This window comes from Pteropus vampyrus, unplaced genomic scaffold (assembly GCF_000151845.1).
Source record: "Pteropus vampyrus isolate Shadow unplaced genomic scaffold, Pvam_2.0 Scaffold179, whole genome shotgun sequence".
NCBI lineage: Eukaryota > Metazoa > Chordata > Mammalia > Chiroptera > Pteropodidae > Pteropus > Pteropus vampyrus.
Window position 1 is genome coordinate 1,999,233 of NW_011888960.1, and position 27,186 is coordinate 2,026,418.

General features: G+C 41.5%; 1 protein-coding gene and 1 pseudogene across 4 annotated transcripts in view; one reads left to right on the plus strand and one right to left on the minus strand.

Annotated features, from left to right (window-relative positions):
• Positions 1-27,186, plus strand: part of CREBRF (CREB3 regulatory factor) — a 43,533-nt gene that overhangs the window by 883 nt on the left and 15,464 nt on the right. The window contains exons 2-9 of one of the 4 annotated variants that reach the window (XM_023537148.1): positions 3,464-3,577; positions 4,128-4,249; positions 15,492-15,687; positions 16,885-17,010; positions 18,432-19,518; positions 23,841-24,035; positions 25,541-25,730; positions 26,881-26,954. In XM_023537148.1, coding sequence (XP_023392916.1) covers positions 15,679-15,687; positions 16,885-17,010; positions 18,432-19,518; positions 23,841-24,035; positions 25,541-25,730; positions 26,881-26,954 — 1,681 coding nt within the window. In that variant the 5' untranslated portion in view covers positions 3,464-3,577; positions 4,128-4,249; positions 15,492-15,678. Of the gene's footprint in view, positions 1-3,463; positions 3,578-4,127; positions 4,250-14,787; positions 14,829-15,491; positions 15,688-16,884; positions 17,011-18,431; positions 19,519-23,840; positions 24,036-25,540; positions 25,731-26,880; positions 26,955-27,186 lie in introns of those variants that run through there. The other 3 variants (XM_023537147.1, XM_011370982.2, XM_011370981.2) reach the window with 3 other exon arrangements.
• Positions 22,784-22,902, minus strand: LOC111746227 (annotated as a pseudogene).

Genomic DNA, 27,186 nt, shown 5'->3' on the forward strand with positions numbered 1-27,186 from the left:
TGGCTGTGGGTCCCTGAGAAGGGGGGAGACAGGGCAAAGGGCGAGGGAACCGGGCCGGGGGCGCTTCGGGTGTCCGAAGGCGAGTCCAGTCGTCCCGGAAAGTAGCTCAGAAAGCCTCGTCCCGACCTGCCGCTCTCTCCACCCGAGCAGAGGAGGCAGGGAAGTACCGAGGACAGTCCAGCCGCCCCTGGGGGTGGTTCCTGGGACTTGATGGAGCTCAGTCTCTGGATTCTCCCTCTTTCTCGGCCCTACGCTTCCTGACAAACCTGGCCGCCAAACTCTGTAATTGCCTTCCTTTAATCCAAGAAAGCAAACCTTTTGCTGTTTCTGAGCGGGCTTGAGCCTTAAGACAACCTTAAGAAGGTACTTGGATAACTAGCGGTCTGAATTTCTGCACCAGGCCTCAGATAGAGGCAAGCAGGGAGTAGGAAGTTCTGCTTTTCTGGATTTTGCACGGAGAAAACTAGGACTAGAAAAGCGGAGAAAGTTAAGGGCTCGGCGGGGTTTCCATTTTTTCATCAAGATACATTCTAAAGATCACCCCCAGCCCGTGCTGCCCTAGGCGTAGTTTGCCCCTCCTCACATTGATTGATAGCTCACATAAATGAACTTCATGAGAAAACTGAGCCTTGAGAAAATTATTTAGATTTGAAGGTTCTTTAGGACTTTGTCTTGCGAAATACCCTGCAGGTGAGAAATAGGATCACGATCTGACCTTTTATAAAGCGGAAAATAAGGCTTTGTAAATCTTATGATATGATAAACTGGTTGTCACTTACTTGATTGTACTTTAAATATTTTTTTCCCGTTGTCTTTTAATCCAAAATAGGAGAAACACCAGAGATGAGGGAGGAAATGATACGAGTAGTTACAGAATCACTAATTTTACTTTTACTTTAGTTGTTTTGTGGTTGTTTTGGCATCATGTCGGCCTTATGAAATGCTTGATTTAGCTTTATGTTAACATCGGCTTGCAACCTGTGACTGCATTGGTATTGTCCAGGGTACCAGCTTGTTGATGCACCTTTGGTTAAGCACTTAGGGGAAGGAACATGCCTCAGATAAATCATGCAAGGGGTGTTCAAGAGTTGATTGTATTTATTTAGGTATTTGCATTATCTCATTTTGGTAACTAGAGAAAAAAATAATAATTGGTAAATAAATGACTTATCGATCTCTTTTTCGGCATGATTGACTCACAGTTTTGTTAATATTGACATGTGAATATATATTCCCTGTTTATTTGATAGACTTCAGTTCTTAAATGTAACTTTAATAACAGATAGAAATATTAGCTTGTTTTTTCGCTTATTCTAATAATGGCAGATAGATCTAACAGGATTTATTTTGGCGTAATTCTTTTTTATGACTGAGAGCAGGCTTGGGGTTTTTAAGCTTGTAAGCATAGAAGAGGCTAAATACATCGAGAAGAGATTTTGGATGTGCCACCTACCATCCCATTCTATGTCTGTCATGGCAGATGAAAACAAACTTTTACGAAGACTATGTTCTACTTAGTTTACTAGTTCATTCACGTGGGTTCTTGGATGCCAGTGTAAGGAGTAAAGGAATAGCTAGTATGATTCCTAGTAGTGGTTAAGGTACAAGTGACAATAAAAGTACAATGAACTTATGTGTTGATTCTATTAACGCAGCAGTTTTTAAAACATTAAGAGAGCTGTTTTGTTATTAAAGTTTAGTTTTTAGTCACGATTGACAGTTACTATGACTTTGGATGAATCAGCAGAGGTTTTTCCATGTGGGTTTCTCCTTGGATGTTTTTGTGAAGAATTCTTCTTCACCGTATTCAGTTCATCTTCCAGAGTAGATAAGCTCTGAGGCTAGGCATAGATTTGTCATAGCACTGGTTCCGATGATTCTAAGATAGGGGTCAACAGACTTCTTCTGTACAGGGTCACGTCGTAAATATTTAGGCTTTGTAGTGCATATAGCCTCTGTCACAATGACTCAACTCTGCAAACTGTAGCTTGAAAACAGCCATAGACAATATGTTTGGGGATATATTCCAATAAAACTTTGTTTTTACAAGAACAGCCTGTGGTCGAAGGCTGTAGTTTGTCAGCCCCTGTTCCAGGACATCAGTCACTGGGTTTTGAGTACGGATGTTCAGATATTTCAGACTACATAAACATGTACTTGAACTAGTATTTGAGCACTTGGGTATAATGTACATACCTCCTGCCTTGAAGAATTTCTAGAATTAGAAGAGCACATGGCAACATTGTATTCTGTTTTTATTTCATTTGCAAATAGATGTTTTCCTGAAGAAATATAAAGCAAATGTTGGAATATTAAGTTCTATTAAGAAATGCATTCCGATTGAAAAAGTTTGGCTTTAAGATATGATACCTAAGAACCTTAATATACTCAAGGGTAGGGCCCTTTTGAGGTTTAAAAGTGCATCTAGCATATCATTCCTTACAAAACTGTGTATAGCTGTTTCAAGAGATGTTACACTAGTCAACACACTTAGCGTATGTGTGTGTGTGTGTGTGTCATACAGTTAATTTGGAAGCTACGTTAATTATGCCAGTGCCTGAGATGTTTGCAGAATTACTTAAATAGGGTAGGATACTTTTTCAAACAAGACCCAAAAAGATACAGGTCATGCCTCCCTCCTTCCTTGGAAAATGTCAAGTGGTGCTAAGTGCCCACTGAAGCAGAGACGCCATAACCTAAATATATTACAAAGGCAAATAAGATTTTCATGGGCAGCTTTCGTCTTTGTTTTAATGTAATATTTCACCAGTTTTGTTGACATGAGCTGGATTTCAAGTGCAAGGCTGAAAGTTTAGAAAGGTGAATATACCAACCTCTTAAAACTGTATCACCTTGTTTCCATTTCTAGTTAACTTACCGTTTGGCTGGGTGACTGCAGTTTATTAATTTCTAATGGTAGCCATTAATGATGTTTTATATTTCACAGAGGGATATTGGGAAATTGTTATTGTGTTCTCAAGCTCTTGCACTTTGAATATGCTAATTCTTCAGGCTGCTTAGACTTCATGCTGCTTGCACTTCATGCACCTCTCAAATCTGGATTCTGTTTTCTCTTAGCTTTATTTCGTTACAGTGCTAATCTTTTTAGCATGTGATCCACACTACAGTATTTCTCTACCCATTTAACAGGTGAGTTCCTTAAGGTCAGAGTCAGCCTTTTATTTCTTATATCCCCAGTGCCTCCCACTGTGGCTGACACTTTTTAGTGCTTCTGAACTGTTTAAATAAATGATGTTAAAAACTGCCTATCTCGAAGGTAATAAAGTCAGTCTGCTATTAGTAAAGAGGCTTGGCTTTTCTTAGTTGAAAGGGAGGAATTAATCACCATTTGCTCAAATAAAAAGCTTTCATTTAAAAATTGACCCTTTTAAGAAAGTTTATATGGAAGCTATTTTAATGACGCCTAAAAATACCTTGAATTATTTTGCTAACTTTTTTCCAGATAAATTCCATTAGTTAGACTTGTGGAATACTCCCTTCAAGACACACAAAAAACCTCGTCCTTTGGATTTGTCTTTAGCTCTTTGCACACTTGGTCTCTGGGCGTTTGACAAATGTGAGTGAAATCTCTTTATTTCTCTGAGGTTTGGGGTGATTGTTCAGCTACACATCAGGGTCCCTTCTGAGGGGAAGCACTGTAAAATTCTCACCGATGATTCTGATTCACCCTGTTGGAGAAGGCTGGACTTGGCGTTCCATGCAGGGGACCTCAGTGGTGCTTTGTGACTGTAGTACCACCCCTCCTGTCGTCAGCCATGCCTGGTGTGCCTTTCACCAGCTCATGACCTTTCTTCCACAATCTATATTGGAGTTTTCTTTCCCAAACAGCTTCCTAAGCCAGTGTCTCCCTGCTTATTCCCAGCAACTCTATCATCCCATCATTCTGTCCCTGTAACACTAAAACCACTTTTACATCTTTTATTACAAAATCATGTTGTCACTCATTTATCTTTGGGTATTGTTGACTTCGATGGTTTCCTATGAAAGCTTCATAAGCTTGCTGACTTCTTGTCTCATTCCACTTTTCTTCAGGTTCTTGTACACTTATTTTATTCAGTAAACTCCTCTGTCTTTGAGAGTTTAAGGTGCTCCTTTTATTTTTATAGAGGAAGTTTCTTCTTTGACTGCTGCCCACCATTCCTGATGCAATTTGCCTTCTCTGTGTTGGCCATTCACTGAGAAATTTTAAAGCATCACAGATATCAAGCTTCAAAAAAGATCCTTGATGGTACGGAGAAGAACTGGGGAGTGGGGTAGGGTGGGTCATACTCTTGTTCAGAAGAATCACTGTAGAATCCCTTCAAACAGCAAGGTTTCTAGGATCCTTCTTGTGTTTTATGAGATGAGGTGGGCTTTACAGTTTTTTGAACTGCTTTTTAGTAAGAGTTTTCATTCTTACTATCGAGTCCTCTATTAGAGTTGCCCATCGGGTAGTAGAGGAGACAGTTCAACATTGCAGTTCAACATTTTGAGAATATTTAGAACATGTTCTGAAAATAAAGAGGACTATTAACTCTGCCTGAGACGCTTCACAGAAAAGGTGGCATTTGAACTGGGTTTTGGAGACCGGTGAAGGAAGCGTTCTAGCCCATCAGGGAGGTGTCAGAGGGGTTCAGGGATGGGTACAAGAAGCCTTCAAGTAAGGCGGGGCCGGGGTTGGGAGTAGATGCAAGGGGAGGAGTCTGCTTTGTGAGATTTAAGAGAGAACGGTCTTGCTTTCCCCTTGCCCTCGAATTCTTCTGGGCCTGCCGTTGGGTCTCCAGTCTCTTTTCTCTGTAGCTCTGACTTTGGTAGGTCTCTTTCCCCCTACTTTTTAGTTTTACTTTAAGTCCCTCGTCAAGGTCTGAAACACCTCCCTTCTTCTCTCTTCTAATTTCGGTAGCAAGGTACCTTTGGTTCTGACCCGGAGTGTCCCTTGTCTTTATTTCACCTCCTTGCTGCCATCCCTACCTTTATTTCCTTTGGGTTTTTTCCCCCTTTTTCTTTTTTGACTCATCTTTTTCCTTTTGCTTTATGCAAAAAGAAAACAAAACTTTCACACTATCTGCTTATTTTGCATATGAACAGCATTATATGTCTGAGTTGATTCCCTTTTGGGAAATCTTGTAAGATCAGCTTGTCTTTGATACCTGTCCAAGTACTCGTCATCCGTCTCTGTGCATTTCCTTTTATGAAGCATTTTCCTTTGTATTCAGAGATACCACTTTTCATAGGCTACAGTGCAGAACATGGCTACTTATATGCCGTTCTCTACTTCTTATGCGCTTGAAAGTTGTTCTGTGATGAGATCCAATTCAGATCTCACCTTTCTCAAAGCTTTCCTAAACATTCCCAGGTAGAGACGGTAGTACTGTTCTCTGTAGTTTTATAGAATTTTCCAAGCTCCTCTTTTAAAAATCAGCTTTACCGTGGTATAATTTACATAAAATAAAAGTCACCCAGTTTTTAGTTCTGACAAATGTATACAGTCATCCAGCCACTTCTGCAGTCACGACTCGGAAGGGACATGCCCATCGCTGCAGAAAGCGTCCTCACCCGCTCCTGCACCCCTGGCTCCAAGCACTGATTTATTCATCTCTATAGTTTCGTCTCTTCTGAAATTTCATGTTAATGCAGTCATAGGCTGTGTTGTCTTTTGAGTCTGGCTGCTTTTACTTAAAATCCTTTCGCGATGTATTCATGTCGTTTTGAGTATCAGTTGAGTATTTGTTATTGTGTGGATATACCACAATTTGTCTATCCATTTACTAGTCAATGGATATTTGGGTTCTTTCCAGATTTTAGGCTATTGTGAATAGAGCTGCTATAAACTTCATGTACAGGGCTGTTAAATACCTCTTTTAATATTAACTACCTTTCATTTGGAGGTCAGGTTGCAGAATGGTTAGGAGTGAAAGTCCTGGAGTTTGTTAGCTATATTCACAAACAGGCTTTTTGCTAGCTCTGTGGTTTTGGGACTTGTCTAAGCTTAGATTCTCTAGCTGTAAAATGGGACTGGATAGAGATTGGAGCAAATGGATAGACAGGCCATTTTAAAGGGATAACTTGGACTTCAGTTCAAGTGATCTTGTCGGGAATATGTACCCAGTGTTGTCAGGTCTACTCTTTTTTCTCTAAGAGCATCGCATTTGATAACGGAGTTTAGAAATTTTATATGAAATTTCCAACTTAAATGCTGGTAGTTAAAATTTAACTTTTTAGAAACACTAATGTGTGGACTGACCAAAACCCAAATGGAGGCATTGATTTGTGGCTACAGTACAGTTTGAGACCTTTGCTTTAAATCTTCAGCTAATTTTGTCTTTTCTTTTAAAATGTGCATATTCCTGGTGGAGTGAACTTGTTAGGACTGTGTTACCTTTGTTTTATACATTAGCATAATAATTTGCTGGTCGTCCAAACTCCTAAGTTAAAAATTAATGAATTACTGTAAATGGATTTTATTCTTTCCACAGATTGGAGGGATATCAGAATTCTGAATGTCTGCTGGGAGGGTGGGGCCAGGTTCTTGTTCCACTTTCTTCTTCTCTGATAGCTGCTGATTCTGTTCCAAGCTGTTTTCCCAGCAGTTGGGGTAGTCACCTGCTTTGTTTGATTTATTCAGAACCCTGTTGAGACAAGTATGGCATAGATCAATATCTCTTTCTCTCTCATGCTCGCTCTCTGTCTGTCTGTCCCTCTCTCTCTGTCTCTGTGTGTGTGTTAGAAACTGTGTAAGGTATTACAGATGCAAAGATAAATTTTATGTAAGTCCATTTCCTTGAGTTGCCTAGAATCTATGGTGAAGCCAGTACAGTAACTAAGTATAAAAGAGGGATAAAACGTCTGTAATTGTTTGAACAATAAGAGCAGTCATCTCTCTGAAGAAGCCATTCCCCTTGAAGGTATCTGCCAGTTCTGTAGAGAGATTACTGGTTTGCAGCTTTATGAATTACTTTGTGAACCTAAAGATTCTTTTGTTGATTAAACCGGCATAATTGACATTCACCCTCATAAAGCCACGGCAAAGGCGTTAAATGACCTGTGTGCCTGCGTGTCCCTTATTCACCCTCGTTCCAAGCATTTGGGTTTTTGTGCGAATTAAGTGTGGAATTTAGACAATCTAGGATTCTGAGGTGACTTTGGGTTTATACCTTAGGTAGCAGCAACGTCCCAGGAACATCTTACACCAAGGAAGGAAGCCGAGTATAAAACCAGCCACCATTTGTTGCGTTTCTGTTTTGTGTCAGGGCTGGATACTCTACGTTATCATGAATCACAGTATCCCTGCAGAATGAGAAGAAGAATTCCTGTATTTACAAATAAAAGAAGGCAAGTGAGAATTTTGAATGAAGTTCCAAACATCCACTTATAAAGGAAAACTTTTACTCTTGAATCTACAGTTCGCGTCTCATAGAGCAAGCCTTATAGGAGCGTTAGAGTCCAACAGGCAGCCAGCCTTTCTCAGTGTTCAAAGAAATGACTTCAGCACTATATTCACAATCTCGTCGTAGCCCTGTGCACATAACCTTTGGACCATCTGTTCTGTAGTCCGTGCTGGTGGCATAGCCCATTTCACAGATTCGGAAGGAATTTGAAGGGAATTTCAAAATTGTCTCTAGTCTGTATTCATGGTACGTTTGAAAAATGTCAAATCTGAGAAAGGACGGAGGAAATGGTCCGTCCTAAGGAAGAGCCCAGACCCTTAACAACAGGACCACAGAAATCATTAGGGTCTGTCCCAGAGTGTCCCTTGGTGGGTGTTTCCCTGGAATCCTGCTGTGTGGCTCAAGTGTGATGGTGCCTGCACTGCTGTCTGTTTTATGCTGCTGCCTTTAATCACGCTGTTCCCTTTTTACTTTTGTAGATTTCTGCAGAACATCTCAGAAAAGGAAATGATTGTTTAAAACTCCAATCTTAACTTGAGAGACAGAGACAGAGAGAGAAAATAGTGTAACATGTATCAGTCCAGTGCCTGGATTCATTGAATGTTTTAATCCTTACTCCTTCCTCTGCCCTCTCCTCCCTAGACAAGAATTTTCTCAGATTTTTCACACTGACAAATTCAAACAGCACTCTTCCTGGATATTTAAAAGAAAATTGGGGAGTACAGTTTTAAATATTTTTACTGTATGATACTACAGTGGTTCACGATACATATTAACAAGCTGCTACAAGATACTTCGGAGCACATAAAAGATGCTCAATAAACATATTAAATGATGACTTCTTTGTAATGTCCTCTTTGTATATGAAGAACATCGCACCTCTGACTCCTTATCCAGAGGACTTGCGGTCTCGGGATTTCCCATTCACTGTCATTCAGCTTTTGTCTGTGCTGGCCAGGGCATTTTTTTTGGCACTGTAATGAAATAAACATGAAATATAATGGTCATTCTCAAAGGTTTTACAATCTGGTAGCGGAGGCAAGGGGTTAGGGAGAGGAAAAATGTAAGCAAGGGCCAGAAAGGCCAGGGTCTCACTGTCGGAGGTCCTTAGTGGAGTGAAGTGGGATTGTAAGTGCCTGAAGGATTTGGGGGGAAATTTTACGATCAGATAAATATTAATGTTATATTTATAGAAGAGTAGTGGAAGATGCAGTTGGAAAGATAGTTTCATTGTGTCTGAGTATCTTGAACATTATCCAAGATGTTTGGGGGTTACTGGAAAATTATAGGCGCAGTGCTAGTATGACATGGTGGTTTAGGGAGAATAATTTATAATGGGGCATAGGAACTGGAGCATGAGGGAGAGGCTGGAGGCAGGAAGATCTGTAGGGTAAATATTGGAATGGTAAATAGAAAACGATGAGGTCCAAGTGAGGGTTGAAAAAGTGGGAAGGGCCAAGTCAAACAGAACTTCCCTTCGCCGCAAGGGAAGTTGTCAGTATATTTTTGTTAAAGAGAATTGGCATGATTTAACGAAGTGAATGGGGAGGAGCGAGGAGAGTGAAGGCCGAGATCAGCATTCTGTCCCTGGATGTCTGAGAGTTTTGGTACTCTTGACAGAATAGTAACGTTTGGATGGGGAGATGGCATGTTACGTCTGAGGTCACAGGGTGTGAGTGAACATGGAAGGGCGCGTGCACACGCTTGTTTAGGATGAAGGTGCCTGAGGCACGGGGAGTAAAGGTGGTCTCTGGGATGATAGGTTTGCACAGAGGCATCCATTTACCGAATGACCGCAGACGGATCTCTTATCCTTGCTGAACTTTTTTTTATTAATGTGAAAACGGTTGGACAGAGGGTAGGGGATGGTAACGTTGCTAATACTTACACTAACTCCTTCACCACGTTGTTTCTGATACGACAGGGAAAGCAATATGCTTTGTAAACTCTAAACAACTACATGAATATAAACTAAATATTTTGTTGCCAGTGGTAATCAAGTGTGGCTGGGGTTAGAAATGTGTTCTTTGCTTATGTCTAAAACTGTCCAGTGCTCTTATTCTTGTGCTCTGAACAACTTAATCGACAGGAATCAAGGCTGCAGAAAGCCCCTACTATCGTGTAGTTGACAGTGTTCAGAAATAAAAAGTAGCTCTTCTCATTCAACTCACATTGATCCAGAAACATGCTTTAATGGTCTTATTGGTTCCCAAAGTGTTTTAACGAAGCTCCCCTGTGTCGTCTCTCCCAAAGATTAAAGTTAGGCAAAGCCTTTGGAAAGGAGTAAAATTCTGCAAGGTCTTCTTGTGTCTTCCTCCAAGACAGCATTCCAAGGAGAGAGCAGTTCTGAGATTTAGTATCTTAGCTCCACAGGAGTCTCAGTAAAATGTGGTTTTAATAACTTCGTTCAATTAATTTTTGCGGCAAACCTAATTCAACCCCCCTATTTTTTAAACACTCAAGTGTGAGGATGAAAGGAGACTGTCGCGCTGACCCAGGCACAGAGTTCCCTAGGCAGTATGGCGGAAGGGTCACAGCTGCTCATAAGGTCACGATAAGTGCTGTAGGCTAGGAAAATGCCCTTCCTCACCCAATCTGGGGAAAGATATGTCTTCTCCCTCCTTACTCTCCTCTTCGCCCTATTTTCCCTCCTTAAAGACCAGCAGCAGCAGGATTTGGAAAAATAATGCAGATCTTTTGCTAATAATTCCTGACATAAACTATAACCAGCTAGTTTAAAGCTTATTTGCCTGTTTCCTAAATTTTGGAATCAGAGAACTGCTGTCGAAGGGTGGAGAATAGCTATTCACCTGCAGTTCTATTCCCGGGATTTACATGACATAATAAAGAGAGAACAGCGGGCCCCACCTCTCCTGGGGTGTGTTCCTCACATAGGCAGCCTCTGCTTCCTCAATGGTGTGGGGATTTGGGGCTCTCTGACTTCTGCTGCGCCATGAAAAATGCAGTGGCCTGATTTAGTAAGCGTTGGAAGGACCGATTAGTTCAACTTTTGCTGAGTAGTTTTCAAAAGGAGAGGAATTACTGAGTGCGACGTAAGAAGTATAGCAGAGTGGATGGAATGCATGGTGGGTGGGGCTGGGCCCTGGTCTGCTAAGGAGCCTGGGCAAACGAGTGACCTGTCTTTCTTGCCAAACGGGAGTCCCATGGGGTACACACACGGTATAAACTTTTAAATTACCAAGTCGGCGGTCCTTCCTTTCTCCATCTTTTTCCCCTCTCCCTCCTGTCTCCCTTCCCTCTCTCCCCTTTCTTTCCTTTCTTTTAGCTTTCCTTAGGGCTTAAGCCTCGAAAATGATTTATTTAAATTAGGGGTCAGGACAGTTACCACACGTTAGAATTGTGGATCTGGTACAGTTTAAAGACAACAGAGAGAGAACCCAAGAACTCAGACCACATAAAAGAAACAGTGAGCGTGAACCAACCAGCAGAGATTAGGAAAGATCAAACCACGGCATATGAATTTCCTAACAGTATAAATGTGTTGGCATTTCTTAACCTCAAAAAAATGTTTAAATATTTTTCATTTTGGTAAAATAAACATAAACATTTCCACTTAAACCATATTAAAGTATACAATTCAGTGACATTAATCATATAGGCAATCCCATGTAACTGTCACCACTGTCTATTTCTAGAACATTTTCATCATCCCAAATAGAAACTCTGTTCTCATTAAATACTAACTCTCCCAACCTCTGCTAACCTCTATGCTATTTTCTAGCTTTCTTAATTTGCCTAATCTGTTACGTCACATAAGTGAAATCATATGATACTTGTCCTTTTGTGTCTGGTTTATTTCACACAGCATAATGTTTTCATGGTTCATCCATGATGTAGCACGTGTCAGAATTTCATTCCTTTTCATGGCTGAATAATATTTTGTCGTATGTGTGCACCACATTTAGTTTATCCATTCATCTGCTGAGGGCCGCTAAGGTTCTTTCTACCTTTTGGCTATCGTGAATAATGCTCTTACGAACGTGGGTGTACATATATCTGTTTGAGTCCCTGCTTTCAGTTCTTTGAGGTATATATCCAGGCATGGAATTGCTGAATCATATAGTAATTATATATATGTGTGTAACTTTTCGAGGAATTGCTAAACCATTTCCCAGCTGCATCATTTTATGATTCCAACCAGCAATGCGCAAGGGTTCCAATTTTTCATATCCTCGCCAACACTTGTTATTTTCTGTTGTTGTTGGGTTTTTTTAATAATAGCCATCCCAATGGGTGTTGTCAAAATACTTCCAACATCTACTCTGAAGAACGTTGGGTGACTTAGAAGTGCCGTTCACCATTGTGAGGAGCCGATCCTCGCCAGTTACTAAAAGAAGCAATGGCCTAAGCTAGGGCCCTGCAGAAGGGGAGCTTCAGGGATTCTGGCCATCAGATACAGTTCTGCTCATCCATGACACATTTTCCAGATGCCAACTTCTTTCTACATGTGGACTCGCAGGGATCAGCTAAAGCCCTCAGGTTCAGAAGGGGCATAGTTTAGGAGCTCTTGGATGTGTGTGAGCTGCCGAGGGCGCACCAGTCTGCTCCTGGGGTTGGCTTTTAGCATTTGGATTAATGATTTGAGCAGTCCCAGGGAGGGGCTTTTGTAAGAAGTCCTTCGTCCTTATCCTCTTACTTTACCTTTGCCTTGCCTGATGTGCATAATAAGCCTCAGGATATTTTCAAACTGAGACCCAAAAAAAACCTAGGGAGGACCTGGCAGAAAGGGCTGTGAAAGAGATTGAAGCTCCGGTGTCTTCAAGTGGTACCACTGCTGCTCATAAATCAATCATTGCCCCATGGCATTGCTTCAGAGAGCTGGTTCTCTGTTCCAGAGTATCTGCCTGTGCCTAAGACTTGCTGTGGAGTAGTTTTGAATGAGCCCTGATACAGAAAATCTGTTGATAACTATTATTTCTGATGGAGCACAGTCTTCTCTCCCTTGACAAACAATTGGAACTGGTGAGTGGGAGCTGTGAATAAAAGTAAGTAAGGGGAAATCATTTAGCCTTTCCCATAGTTGGAGTTTTTTGTTTTTTTAAGTAACACTAATCTTAAGGTCAGTTTGAAGGCAGAGTGGAAGGTTTTATTATCAAATAAATTTGGGAAATGACATCTATTCTGTTCACCTGTTGGTGATTAACAACAGGCCTTCGTACCTCGCACCTTAAAATTTCCAAGAAGTTCTGCGTAAAGGCAGTATAACAGTTTTGTTTAATACTGTGTTTTCCAAACCTCGCAACCCTTTTGTTGAGTAACCATCTAATATTCTTTGGAACAAATATTCCTCAGGTCACACATTAGAAAATTAAACTATCGCTTTTTATGTACTTAAGTATCAAAGCTTTGAGTAAAATAGGAATATTCTGGAGCCCAAAGAAGTGCGAAGGCATCCTGAAAAGCAAGTTGTTAACGCCTTCCTCCTCTGTTACCTGGCCATTAAGCATTAGTGTACCCTTTGTCTATGGCTCCCCGGAACAGGAGACAGTTTTGGAGCAGTGCATCGTTATGGAAGATTCCATGTAATGGTAATTGCCGTAGAAGCCTTAATTTTTTTCTTCCTCTTCTGGGTGGGGTATTTTGTTCTTCGTGGTTGTTTCTTAATATATGTTTGGAATGATACCAAGCATTTCTGAGAAATGGGTGCAAAACATTGGGGATGAGGTTAGTTTGTTGTGAACTTGGGTCATTAGTTGTAGAGACTGGTGGAGTTTGGTTATCAGGGAAGAGTCCTGCTGCTTGGGGTGGAGTTCGCCCTCCCTCCCTCCTGTACGCTGCTACCTGAGAGACTAGGAGAAGCAACTGAGGACCCTTAACTATCCCAGGTGAACAAGCTCAACCCTTACCGTGGTGGATGCCCTCTCTTGGGAGTGGTGTCTTTGAAACGTTCAGCCTTGCTGCCAGCGACTGTCACAGATGTTGCGTTTCTGAGCTGGACTCTCTGTGGCATTGACAAAATATAGCTATTGATAATAATCACCTTTCAGATTTGTTAACTGCATCTTAATGTCTCATTTAATACTCTATTATATATATCCGTATTATACAGTTAAGGGAGAATAATTGTAATTCCTCGATCTGGGATCTAAGGCAAAAATTTGAGTAACTTGCTCTAATTCATAAGTCTGTTTAGTCTTAATTATGGGATCAAAATTGGAATCCAGGTCTTCCGTATCTCAAGCAAGTACCCTTTTTGCTAACTGCATTGACTGAAGTTTGCTTTGAGGCTAAGCGTTTAATACAATTTAAAATAAATGCTTGTATTTGTATGGAAGTGTTACGACATAGAAAATTTGAGAGATGAGAAAAATGGGGCTTAGAAAGATTGACCTACCCAGTGTTGCGTAGTTTGCGGATGAGAGCTGTAGCTAGCATTTAGCCCTTTTTTGTCAGAGCTTCCCTATTAAACCAGGCTGTTGGTAGACCGTGTCTTTAGTGGATGCCAATGCATATGTATTGAATAGAACTCAATCTCTTCTTGAGTCTTTAACTCTGTTGCTAGTAAGGGTAAGTTTCAAGTTTTAGAATATCAGACTTTTCTCCCAGATCCAGATTATAGACCAAGATTACACTGGGACACTGTCGAATGCATTACTTGAATCATATGCCTTTTGGGGGTCTGAGTAGGACTAGAGAAGGCAACCAACCTTGTTTCTCACCGGAATCAAGAGGAGTTAGGACTGAGACTACATATCAGCAGTAGGACCAAGGCATGAGGCCCCGTAAGGAGAAGCTCCACCAGAACTGGCCTTCTGTGGGAGCAGGGATGAATCCACTTAGACTGCAGCGCTGGCTTGAGATGCATAGTTAATTCTGTTTCTGGGCCCAGGCTGGGCACTCGATGATGTTTCCTGGGCTAGAACGGGAGCTCAGAATGACAACCCACCAGAGGGGAGAGCCCAGCGAAGATCCAGGAAGTACAAATGGTAGTCAGTTTATTAATCTTACTAAGTAGAACAATGATTCAGTCTCTCGTTGACTACCTCTTATTCGTTCAACAAGAGATCTTTGAAATTAAAATAATGTGCCACTCTAACCTTCTAGCCCAAAGAATGTGTTAACTACAGAAGGCAGCTCAGCTGAAGTCGGCTCTTTACATCAATTTGGGAAAGAACACTGAGCGAGAGCAAGGAGTTCAGTGTAGGCAGCGATTCTCAGCTATTAGGAAGGGTCAGTGTCACCTAGAGGGCTTGTTAAAACACATAACGGGGCCCCACTCCCCGAGTTTCTGCGTGAGTAGGTCTGGGCCGGGGTCCAAGCTTTTGTACTTCTAACAGCTTTCCAGGTTGATGCTGATGCTTCTGGTCCTGGGATCACATTTTGAGGACCACTGATCTATTCAAAGATGATGAAATGGGTATAGCTGTTTAGTTCCTATCGATTAAGGCCTTCACAGAAGAGGGAAAAGGGAACTAAAATGTAAGTCTCTACCACAGTCAAGACCCTGCGCCCAGTGATTGGCAATCAGTGTTTAACCCTTAGAACACTCTGCAAAGTAGTCCTTGTCCCTGTCTCCCCCTCAGCATATACATGTTTAAGACCTTACTGGAATAATTCTTACTTCAAGGACAGCTTTCACTTACAACTCAAAGGATAATGTTACATAGACTATTATGAACGTGATTTTATTTAATGTAGAGGATATGTTAAATTCCATCGTTCACTACTATATATTTGTTGTTCTTGTAGATTTATGAGTGATATAAAATGTAGATTAATTTAGCAGTCATGACTCTCTGATAGATGGAATTAAAGGCAGAGACTGTGGTTTCTCATAAAGCGAATGGGAGCTTTACCAGTAACTGTAATACATCTCTCAGATCGCAGGAAAGATGGGCCTGTGTTGATTTTTCAGGTTTTTTGTTTAATGTTGCAATTGCTTATTGATCAGTCCTGTTTTAGAAGCAAATAAAGGGAGGAATGGAGACTTTCTGAATAGTTGGTGCTGAAAAAGGACCAAATCCTTAATATTGCAACCACAAGACTTACTCCTTTAAAGTATTCTTTGTTAATGTCATTTTTGAAAGGTCAACTTGTTCTTAATGGTTTTCAGTGAAGTTCATTTGTGTTGTTGTTTGACAGATTCACACAGAATTATTTAAAAAAAAAGCATTGATCCAAGCAGTTGAATTGAAGGCATTCCGGGGAAACCTGCCATTTATTGTGAAAATCATCTTTGATCTGGAAATTAAAAGTAAAGCTGGAAAGGAATTTACAAACAAGAAAAAAAAGAAGTTTGGGATCGGACTCAAAGGATCTGGGCTTGGAAATGCCTCAGGTAAATCCCACAGAGCAGGCGCGAGGTTTTTTTGTTTTCCCACCGCGGAAAGTCAGTACCATTGGTTCTGTAAGTGCTCTGACGCTTAACAGCTTGACATACTACCTTTTGAAGATATTTGACTTCTGATCTCAGCCGGTTTTGAATACTTGTCCTCCCTTCCACTGCTTCTCTTTCCTCCTTTGCTACGTAGGGCTCTGAAGTTTAATGAGCTTGACACAGGGAACATGATGAATGAAAAGTTGGTGGATAGATCTGCTGGCTTTATGGGGGCTAAACCAACTCCCCTGAAAATTAATATGCCACAGAAAGCCGATTTCCATCTTCTCTCTCTTCTTACTGTTTCCCAGTTGTCCCTTCCCATTCACGCCTATTGAATTTAAAAGTAAGTAAGTGGAAATGATGAGGGGCCTCAGCCTCTCCCTCGTTCATACACAGAAGCCCATACACAAGAAAGCAAAGAGGGAACTTTTATTCTTTGTCATCTTCTTTCTCCATGCAAGTTCGATTTCAGTGGATTGACTCTGGGTGCCTAGTCTTTTTGCCCTTTCTTACTTATTATAGAATGAATTTTACCCTTTTCAGGGATCAGGATTAAGGCTACTGAGCTCAACTCCAAGTTCTGGTCCCACCCAGGAGATTTTTGAGTATTTGGCAGATCCTGTCTGTCTCCATTACGTGCCTGGAGGCATTTTCTGGACTAGAGATGCCCAAATTGTCTTCCAGCTTGTTTTGGGAAATAAGACATTGGACTCATTTAGGAGTACAGAGTTAGACTGACCTGCTACCTCTGTGAATCCCAGCAAATGGCAGGGAATTCTCTACTACAGGAGTCAGAACAGAGAGTGTAGTTAGAGATGGATCGAAAGAATATACAGCGCCAAATAAAAATACTCATTAGGTACTATATGCTGACTCATGGCTAAATAAGCTTAATTTTTAGAGGTTAGGGGTATTGTTAACAGTTGCCACTCTATTTCTTCTTCTGTTTTTATACAGCTTAGTTGTTTTCCTAATACAAGTCCACAGTTTAATGCTAGTTAAATCTCTTAAAAGTACTAAACAGTAGAAAAAACACAGAATTGTTCTCTGAAGATATTGTTAGTTCGTAGTCGTAGACGTGGGGTAGGGCATAGGTGTAATAAATTGGCCTTGAAGTAGACTTTAACGTCAACAATTAAAATCGCTCTCTCGCAGCCTAGTGTAAGCGGAATGGATCCGCCTTTTGGGGATGCCTTTCGAAGCCACACCTTTTCGGAACAGACTCTGATGAGCACAGATCTCTTAGCAAACAGTTCAGATCCAGATTTCATGTATGAACTGGTAAGTCACATTTTCCTGAATTCTGCTTTGATTTGGGGTAAAAGTGTTGTGGTAGAGGTTTTATTTATAAATGCCCGAAAGGAAAAAGATTGTAATTAGGCCAAATTTGATTCTCGTGACTATCGGTCTGGTAATTTTAGAAGGATGTGTGGAACCCAGTGACAATAGAAGAGGAAAAGTTATCTAAATGTCTTTGTCTGGTTTTTAATGATGAAGATGAGAAGCTGTCTTTTTGAATATGCCCGAATGGCAAAGGACTTCAGCTGGAAAATTTAGGAATGATAACATTGAGCGAGGCATTTGGACCAGAGAATGTGAGACAAAAATAGCAATTCCAAGCAATATCTGAACATACTTGTCGTTTATTATTGAGGTAAATACACACTTAAGAGTCCTAAGAGAAACAGTTGAAAAACAATTGTAATCATATACAACTTAAACAACACAGAAGTATATAAAAACTGGAAAACTAAGAACACAGATTCGTTAATGACTAAAAATCGTTGTACACTTAATACAGGTGAATTTTATGCTATGTAAATTACACTTCAGTAACACTGTTAAAACACATACAAGCAAAAACAAAACAACAAAAAACCCCAAACTAATGCAAAAATGAAAACAGAACAGAAGCAAACAGGGAAACTGAAAACTTCCTCATTTCCTTCCTGAGCTTCCACCCTCCAAAGCTTCTCTCCAAGGGTAACTGCTACGGACAGACTTTTAGTACACGTATGTAATCATGTGACTATTTGTAATTGGATGGCATATTTAGAAGTACAGGATTTTATAACTTTCTTTAACGTAAAAATATATGGTGAGCAGCCTTTCGTGTTAGTACATTTGGGCTTAACTGCATTCTTTTCCGTGGCTGCATAGTTATACCCACCTTTTGAAAATTGCATCTCCGCTCCTGAGGAGTACTTTATTCCCCATGCCCAAGAGTTGTTCCAAGGTCTTACAAAGATCTTACCCTTTGCTGGCCGAGTTCCAACTCTCTTCAGATTGCCCTTGGCCTCTGTATTTAAGTCCTCACTCAAGAAGACAGATCCTTCTGTGATGAAGGTAAGGTCTTCATTATTTGCTTTGGAATTGAAGCTCGTTTCTAAGGAGATCCCCAAATCCTTCTAAGTCAAAGATCAGGAAATGTAAACTTTTTTTTCAGGAGGAGTGTTCATAGTAAAGTTCAAGAGCCCTTGATATTTGGATCATACCTGAGCTTCTCAAGGAACATATTTTTTTTTCTTGCCCAAGGAAACGAGGTTATGTGGCATGGTAAAGTGTAATGTAAGTAGCCCTTATCTTAAAATAAACCAGACCAGAGGTCGAGTACGATTTATCAACTTGATAGATGGCAGTGGATGGAGGTGGATGTTTCTTTCCTAAAATGCGGTGTGTAACTTCTTCTAAACCTTTCTCAGGATAGAGAGATGAACTACCAGCAGAATCCTAGAGACAACTTCCTATCTTTGGAGGACTGCAAAGACATTGAAAATCTGGAGTCTTTCACAGATGTCCTGGATAACGAGGGCGCCTTAACCTCAAACTGGGAACAGTGGGATACGTACTGTGAAGACTTAACAAAGTACACCAAACTAACCAGCTGTGACATCTGGGGAACAAAAGAAGTGGATTACTTGGGTCTTGATGACTTTTCTAGCCCTTACCAAGATGAAGAGGTCATAAGTAAAACCCCGACTTTGGCCCAGCTTAATAGCGAGGATTCCCAGTCTGTTTCTGATTCCCTTTATTACCCGGATTCACTTTTCAGTGTCAAACAGAATCCCTTGCCCTCTTCATTCCCTGGTAAAAAGATCACAAGCAGAGCAGCTGCCCCCGTGTGTTCTTCTAAGACTCTTCAGGCTGAGGTCCCTTTGTCAGACTGTGTCCAAAAAGCAAGCAAACCCACTTCAAGCACACAAATCATGGTGAAGACCAACATGTATCATCCTGAAAAGGTGAACTTTCACGTCGAATGTAAAGACTATGTCAAAAAGGCAAAAGTAAAGATCAACCCCGTGCAGCAGAGCCGGCCCTCCTTGAGCCAGGCTCACGCAGACGCCGCAAAGGAGAACACCTGCTACTGTGGGGCCGTAGCAAAGAGACCCGAGAGGAAAGGGGTGGAGCCTCTTCAGGGTCATGCCACTCCCGCCTTGCCTTTTAAAGAAACCCAGGAACTATTACTCAGCCCGCTGCCCCAGGAGGGTCCTGGGTCAATTGCAGCAGGAGAGAGTAGCAGCCTTTCTGCCAGCACATCTGTCTCAGATTCATCCCAGAAAAAAGAAGAGCACAATTACTCCCTTTTTGTGTCCGACAACTTGGGTGAACAGCCAGCCAAATGCAGTCCCGAGGAGGAGGACGACGACGACGAGGATGTCGACGACGAGGACCACGACGAAGGATTCGGCAGCGAGCACGAGCTCTCTGAGAACGAGGAGGAGGAGGAAGAGGAAGAGGATTATGAAGACGACAAGGATGATGACATCAGCGACACTTTCTCTGAACCAGGTATCGAAATGCTTGGAGTCTCACCAGACGGACCTTTCCGCTGCTGTCTGGAAAGAGAAGGTTTCGCTGCGGATGCTCTCTCTGTCTTGGTCTGGGGATTAAATGACTTAATATCTTGGCTCGGATATGCGGTTGGTTGTTTCTCTTCCCACAGCTCTAAATAATCACTTTTGCTTGTGTAGTGGGTTCATATGCCGATTCCTCGAGAGCTACTTCTTAATTCGTTTTATGTTAAGTGACCTGATTTGTCACTCTCTTGAGCAGCTGTGCAGAGGCCAAGAATTGATTGGCTTAAAAACATTCCTATTTATGCCCATGTCCCTCTATTACAGTTGAGGTAAGTTCGGAGTCCCTAGAATGGTGAGCCAAGTGATGACGGTTTATATTACTCATGCCTGTAACCCACAAAGCCTACTTAATGAATAATGCAAAAGAGAGCTTTTTCTTTGTGTCTGCTGCATCTTTCATCCACACAGTATTTTTCCATTTAAGAAAAATGCATGCAATAATTTAATGAGCATGAAGGAGACTGCTTTATTTATATACAGTGCTTTCAAATAAAAGGGAGAAAGAAAATGAAACCTGTAGGGAACTGATTCACTCAGCATTTAGATGCCTGGGCCGTTGCTGCTGTTGGCTTGTGCAGTTTATTTATGAAAATGGTATCGCCGAGTGGCACACAGTTTAAAACGCACAAAGAAGTGGAGAGCTTCAAGTTTAAGCAGAAGTTATATTCTTCAGAGATTCTGTTGATACCGTGCCGTGTACCTAAAAAACTAAGCTATTAAAAAAAAAAAAACCCTTGTAAATTGTCAAAAAAATAAAAATACCCCATCCCTTTTGTTATGACGGTTGCTGGAATTTCCAGCAGTATGAACATTGGTGTTTAAGTTTTGGGAAGGTATTGAAGACATACATAGTAGCTGTATTGTAGGCACTTAAGCACTGTTATTGCTGAAAGACTCCTTTACTGCAATCTTTCCGTTACACAAATGTTTGGATTTCCGTGTTCGATACGACCAAGTTGTGTGACTTGGGTGGAGTTGCAAATAGGACAGGGTACTTCAGTGCAGAGGAGAAGGGCTTTCGCCTTTTCTTCGGTTTCCTTTTGAACTCTGCGTAGTCTAGATAAAACAATTGTCTTTTCTACTTAGCAGGAAAATTTTTATCGCAACAAATGAATAAAATCTGCTTTGAGATGTTTAAGGAAAGTTGTCTTTGTAGCTCTGGTAAGTTGTTTAGTCCTGTCCCAGAGGAAGATGAGAGTGCTGTCTCTCTGTGGGTGGTCCTTAGAGGCCGCAGCTCAGCCCTGTCGTGTCGTCCCCCCCGCCCCCCCAGTCCTTGTTTAGGGTTAGGACAGAAGGTTAGGACAGGAGGGTAGGGAGCGGGGAGACAGAGGAGATGGGTAATAACTAAGGGAAATGGAAAGTGTGGGGAAGGAGATGCCTTTACCAGTTGGTGCTTAAAGGACTATATAAATCAGAGAGAGTAAGTAAATCGCACCATCACCAGCCAGGCAGGACTATACTGTCTACCCCACTTCCGGTTTTAGTTTTGCTTTTCTTCGACTTTTGCCTCCAGTTTAAATTCGTCCTCGATCTTTTAAACTCAGATTCAGGTAGATAAATGTGCTGAGAGGTGAGTAGGCCCGTGAAGAGAGAGAGCACTTGCTACACTGGCCCTCGTCTCCATTTCCTCAGCCTTTTGACTCTGATTCGGAGAGGGAACCAGTGTTACAGTTGGTGTTGTCTTGTCACGCCACGTTCTCCTGCTGCTGGCGTCGAGCACCCAACGCTGCTTTAAAATAGGGATGGATCAGCTGGCACTCGGCATGGCGAGGCTCTCCTCTTGGCACCACTTAATGATGCTAGATGGATGGCATTTAATTCACTCACTGCCAGTTGACCTGAAGCGAAACCTCTTTGGTTAGTATTACTTGGACAATTCTCACAAACGTTAATGAATGACATTCTTTAACCACGAAATCAGCACAATTTCGTGGTTGTCATTTGAGCTTTATTCACATTTGCTAACGAGAATTTCCATTTTTCTTGAAAGAGCTAAACCAGCAACGTTAGGAATACAAAAGTGAATTCTTGGTGAGAAGCAGGAAGAAGTTCTTTGAAGCTGAAGAATGGGGATGGTTATAGTTTCTTCAGCGTGCTGGTTTTAGAGTGGGTTGATTGGTCTGATGCACGGCTGACGGTTTACAAAGGCCCTTTTGTGATGCCTTGCTCCCCTGATGCTGGTTCTTGGCAGTTTGCTACACCAGTGCCCGAGCCTACAAAGCTCCAGGAAAGGTGTAAAATGGAGTATCAGTCCCTATTCTGGACTGGCTCCCGAGTTTTAATAGAGCCTTTTCTGTGGAAAGGCTACAACTGCTGGGGTCACAAAATGACACGGTTGTAAGAGTAAGAATTGGGCCCCCAGGATGAGAGATTATTTTGTAATCCCTGCTAAACACTTTTACAATGGACTTTACCAGCTTAGCGGCTGCAGTCCTCACTACCCAGAGATGTGTGACTGGAATTTTAGGCAGTAAGTGAGCCTTTTGACTTCCTTTTGAGAGTTGTGTCAAGGAGGAACGAGTTAGATCAGTGCGATGGATCATCACATGGAAAGAAAAGGGAAAAGTCTCCATGGGAACGGCTGCATTAAACAAATCATCGATTTGCTAAAAAAATGTTTTCAAGCGCCCCTTTTGTGTCAGGCACTGTGTGTATTAGGTATTGGCTGTGCAGAGATGAACAAAATAGGCACGATCCTTGTCACCACGGAACTTAGAGTCGAGCAGGTTTCTTTACTGTCGTGATTTCTGTCTTTAGTGTGCTGTGTGTCCTATGGCGAGAGAGATGCAGGATGAGAGTCTCATAGAACTTACTTTGGCGGGTGAAGTCAGTAGGAAGAGTGTTCCTTAGAATATACTTTGAGGAATATGAATTACCTTAAGTGCTAGACCCGTGGTCTGGGAATGTAATTTTTCTGCATTCTGCTGGATCACGATGGTGTCTGTATTGAAAGGTGGCTGATCTTAACTAACCAGTCCATTGTATGTGGCGTCGGTGTATGTTCCGGTGAATTTATGACAGCCCCTCTCTCCACTCCGAACTCCTGGAAACCACTTTGTCCCTACAGTTTTGCTTTTTCCAGAATGTCATATAAATGGAATCATCGTCCTAATTAATTCTTAATCTGAAGAAAACCTGATAAAATTCTAATATTTTCCCCAAACGCACAGATGTCATCACTTTTATTAGTTTTTTCCCACCTATGGCACCTGGTCTTCCTAGGTGGTCTCCCATCCAAGTACTAATCAGGCCCGACCCTGCTTAGCTTCCGAGATCAGACGAGATCTGGCACGTTCAGGGTGGCGTGGCCGTAGACTGTCATCACTTTCTTAGCGTCAGTTCCAGAGGAGTCATATGTTTAGGAGGGAAAGTCATTTTGCTTGGCTGGTGCTGCACAAGCCTAGCTGGCTTTCTCCTGGCCCGCTTCGTTTAGGGCTGCGGACGCCCTGCGCTCGGCCCATTCCTGCTTCCCCTTGCGCCTACTGCCATACCTGGAGGATGTCTAAGATGGGCTTTCCCTGAGGGCATTTGAGATTGGCAGGTCTTCCTGTAGTGGATCTGACCGAGAGTTCTGGCAGCTCAGAATTAAAGATTTTCTGACCCCTCCAATTAGTAAGGAAAATGATTTCTTAAGAAATGAAGTAAATGCAAATTCCTTCCAGTTAAATATTAAGTAGACGAGGCATATGAGTTTTTAATTTGAAAACCTATGTAAGAACTGTAATTTTTATTCTTTTACGAAAGAGGTAGGGCGGGAGATGGGAAGGAAACCACCGGCAGCTTGACAAAGTTCTGCGTGGTAGGGTACCATCCCAGAAGCGCACACAGCTCTCTGTCTGGGGGCTGTTTCAGATGCATGAATATTAGAAAGAAGACATTTATAAGATCACAGTATAGTGGCTAAGTACCATTATCTCCTGGTGCTTTTGACATTGCTGTATTTTCTCTCAATCCTATACGAAGATACAAAGCGTCATGTACTAACTTATAAAAAACCAAAGAGAAACCCCAGGAAGATAAACAGTGTGGTTGTCTATGTTTTTTGATCTCCGCATATTTTATGAGTTAGAGATTTCTATATTAAAAGTTATTTTATGGACGTGGCTTATTATCTTTGACATGCCAATAATAAACAATGATGTTTTCAGATGAAAGGGAATGTATCAGGTACAAATAGAAGGGATCTCTTGTTCTGATTGGTTTATTGAAATTTATAAAACTTAAAAATAATGGGGGGGGATTTCTTCTTTTAAGGCTATGAAAATGATTCCGTGGAAGACTTGAAGGAGATGACTTCCATATCGTCTCGGAAGAGAGGCAAAAGAAGGTACTTCTGGGAATATAGTGAACAACTCACACCATCACAGCAAGAGAGGATGCTCAGGCCATCCGAATGGAACCGAGACACCTTGCCAAGTAATATGTATCAGAAAAATGGCTTACATCATGGTAAGAGGAGACTGCAGTCAGATATTTCGTGTCATCTTAGAGATACTAAACCATAATGCTTACCCATTGTATGTAGGTGTTCATCATTTTCTAGCAGACTGGAGAGGGGAACAGTAGACCCGCTGTGTGTAGAACAGCTGTGACCGCTGTTCACTCACAAATAGCTTTTACCAGTGTCGAGAGCCATCGCCTAAAGAGGGAGGAGGGCCCGTGTAAAAACTGTTCATTTCTAATCACTCTTACTCCACTTACCCTGCCCGGGTAATGATCAGGAGATTGCTGATTCCCGATCCGCCACAGTTGCTGCAAACCAGAAGGGCTGGGGAGAAAGAGAATGGGCTCCAGCATTCTCTTCCATTCTTGTCCAGTCTCCAGGCCTAATTATAAATGGGGAGATTGGGATCAAATGGAGATGGGGAGAAAAGAGGAGGAGGACGAAAAGAAAGGAAGAGGAGAGACGAGTGGAAGAGTCGGAGGCAGAAGTTTGTAATCTTAGGGAGATCAGATTTTGAAATGTGAACCCAGGCAGATGTAATTAAGTAGAATATTTCTGCGTAAATACTATTTTTCCATTAATCTAAAGTCTGTTCCATATTTTTACATTCATCCAAAGGGGAGGGCAATAGTAAGTTTGGTGCTCAGTACACAGCGTAGTAGACACTTAGCTACAGATTTCAGTCGCTAAGCATTTCGACACTGGAATTGTATCAGAAGTGTATTTGTGTCTCATTTTCCCCTTCCACTGGCTCCCGTACTATCCCTCAGTGAATAAAAACCTAGTTTTTGCCTTCAGATCAGTTTTCTATCAGAAATGAAAAGACAGGTCCAATAAATAGGTCCAGATGGCATGTGGAGAGTACCAGGAGAGTTGTTTGGTGTATTATACCTGAGGGCAGAGCCAGCTCTCCTGCCCGCAGTGATAGGGCAAGACCCTGGAGTCTTCCGTAATGTTATTCGTCAGACTAACTGAGGAAGAGCTTTCAAAAAAGGCAATGCTTGGTCGTTGGACTTTTGAGTCCAACACAAGGGGAAAATTATATCTATCTCTCTCTCTATATTTCTACATCTCTTTCTGTATATCTATAGATATATATTTGACAAGCTTTCAGTCATAGCATCAAAACATCTTGGTTTGGGAAAGATCTCCAAACTTTTCCTGACCGTATATTATACAATAGCCCTGATTTTTGTGTGCAGGTGAACTTGCACTCCAGCCCTAAAGTTTGAGATGCTTATCACTGCCATGCAAATAATTAAGAATCTGTCATACTGGGGCCAGAAACCCTAAGGCAGAGAAGGGCTCAGAAAAGGCTGAAGCTGTGCCTCATCACCCCCATTTCTTGCAGTCACAAGGTGGGAAGGAGAGGAGGCTCGCCCTTCTGGCATAGGTTGCTAACATTCTGAGACTTCTGAAAGAGTATCGTGGTTTTAAAATATGGCTGTAGAACATGTATCTCTTGTTAAATAAAATGATCTAACTTAAACATCTTTTAAACCCTCTATAGGGAAATATGCAGTAAAGAAGTCACGGAGAACTGATGTAGAAGACCTGACTCCAAATCCTAAAAAACTACTGCAGATAGGCAATGAACTTCGGAAACTGAATAAGGTGATTAGTGACCTGACTCCAGTCAGTGAGCTTCCCTTAACAGCCCGGCCAAGGTCAAGGAAGGAAAAAAATAAGCTGGCTTCCAGGTAAATGCTAGTCATGTTCACTCGTGGGAATGAAGTCTAGGAGGTGAAGTTAGACTTCCAGTGAGCTTTTACCGCTCATCTGGCCCTTAGCCATTTGCTCAGAAATGTACTTTTATAAATACTACAACGAGAGTATTATCATTTTTCCTTTGAAAGTAAGAGACTGTATTTATGCTTGATGGAAAAAGTTTTTAAAGGGGAGAGGCGAATTCGAGTCCATTTTAGTACAACAGTGAAAGTTTTTATTATTTTAGCTTTGTTTTTCGTTTGTTTTGTAGTAGTTAAAAGTCATCCTTTTTAATGTACACTTCCATGAGCTTGGACAGACATATCCAATCATAGAGCCACCACCTCGGTCAAGATGGCGAACATTTTCATCACCTTCAAAAATTTCCTCATACCTCTTTGTAAAAGTAAACCCCTGTTCCGGCTCCTCACCCCTCACCGCTACCGATCTGTTTTCCGTCCCTACAGTTTTGCATTTTCTAGAATGTCATGTAGGTGGAATCATATTATATGTAGCCTTTGGAGTCTGAGTTCTTTGATTTGACATGATGCATTTGAGATTCATCCACGTGGTGAGGGTTAGTCGTTCGTTCCTTTTTATTGCTGACCTTTGTAGGGCTATACTACAGTTGATCCATTCATCAGTTGAAGGACATTTGAGTTGTTTCTAGTTTTTGGCAATTATGAATAAAGCCGTCATAAACATGCACTTAAAGGTGTTTGTGTGAACATAAGTTTTCATATCTCTTGGGTACATACCCAGGAGTATATGTTGAATTTTATAAGTAATTGCCAAAGTAGCTGTTTTCAAAGTAATAAAGTAAATTTGTTCTTAAAAAAATGACTATTTTCCAAAGTAGCTATTTGTACTGATCTACGTCCCCACCAGCAACATGTGAGGGGTCGGCTTATTTCACGTCCTCTACAACATTTGGTATTGTCAGTTTTGTTTATTTTGGTGTACTGGTCAGAGTTTTATTTTTGAATACGTGCTCAAAATTTTTTAGATTAGTTTGGATGAATGATTATATTGCGTGTTTTTTTGGTAACTGAGTTACTTAAACACCAGTAGGCAGTGGTTTCGGGATGCTGTTAGGAAATGTCTGACAGCAAAAAGAGAACTAATCGCTCCTTCCTTCCACAGGGCTTGTCGGTTAAAGAAAAAAGCCCAGTATGAAGCTAATAAAGTGAAATTATGGGGCCTCAACACAGAATATGGTAAACCTAAACTTTTTTATTAACCTCCCGTTACTTGGCTGAGCACTCTCTTTTCTTCGGTTTTGTGATTTGCTTTCCCTGTGTTCTGTCCAGTTTCAGGCCAGCCCTCCTTTTGTTCATCCATTTGGCACGCCACATGCTCTTCTTCACTCAGTGCGAGCGTCTGTATCTGTGGCTCCCCACACCAGATCTCACCTCCGCCCTAAAGAGCTCATCCACTTGCGAGCACAGA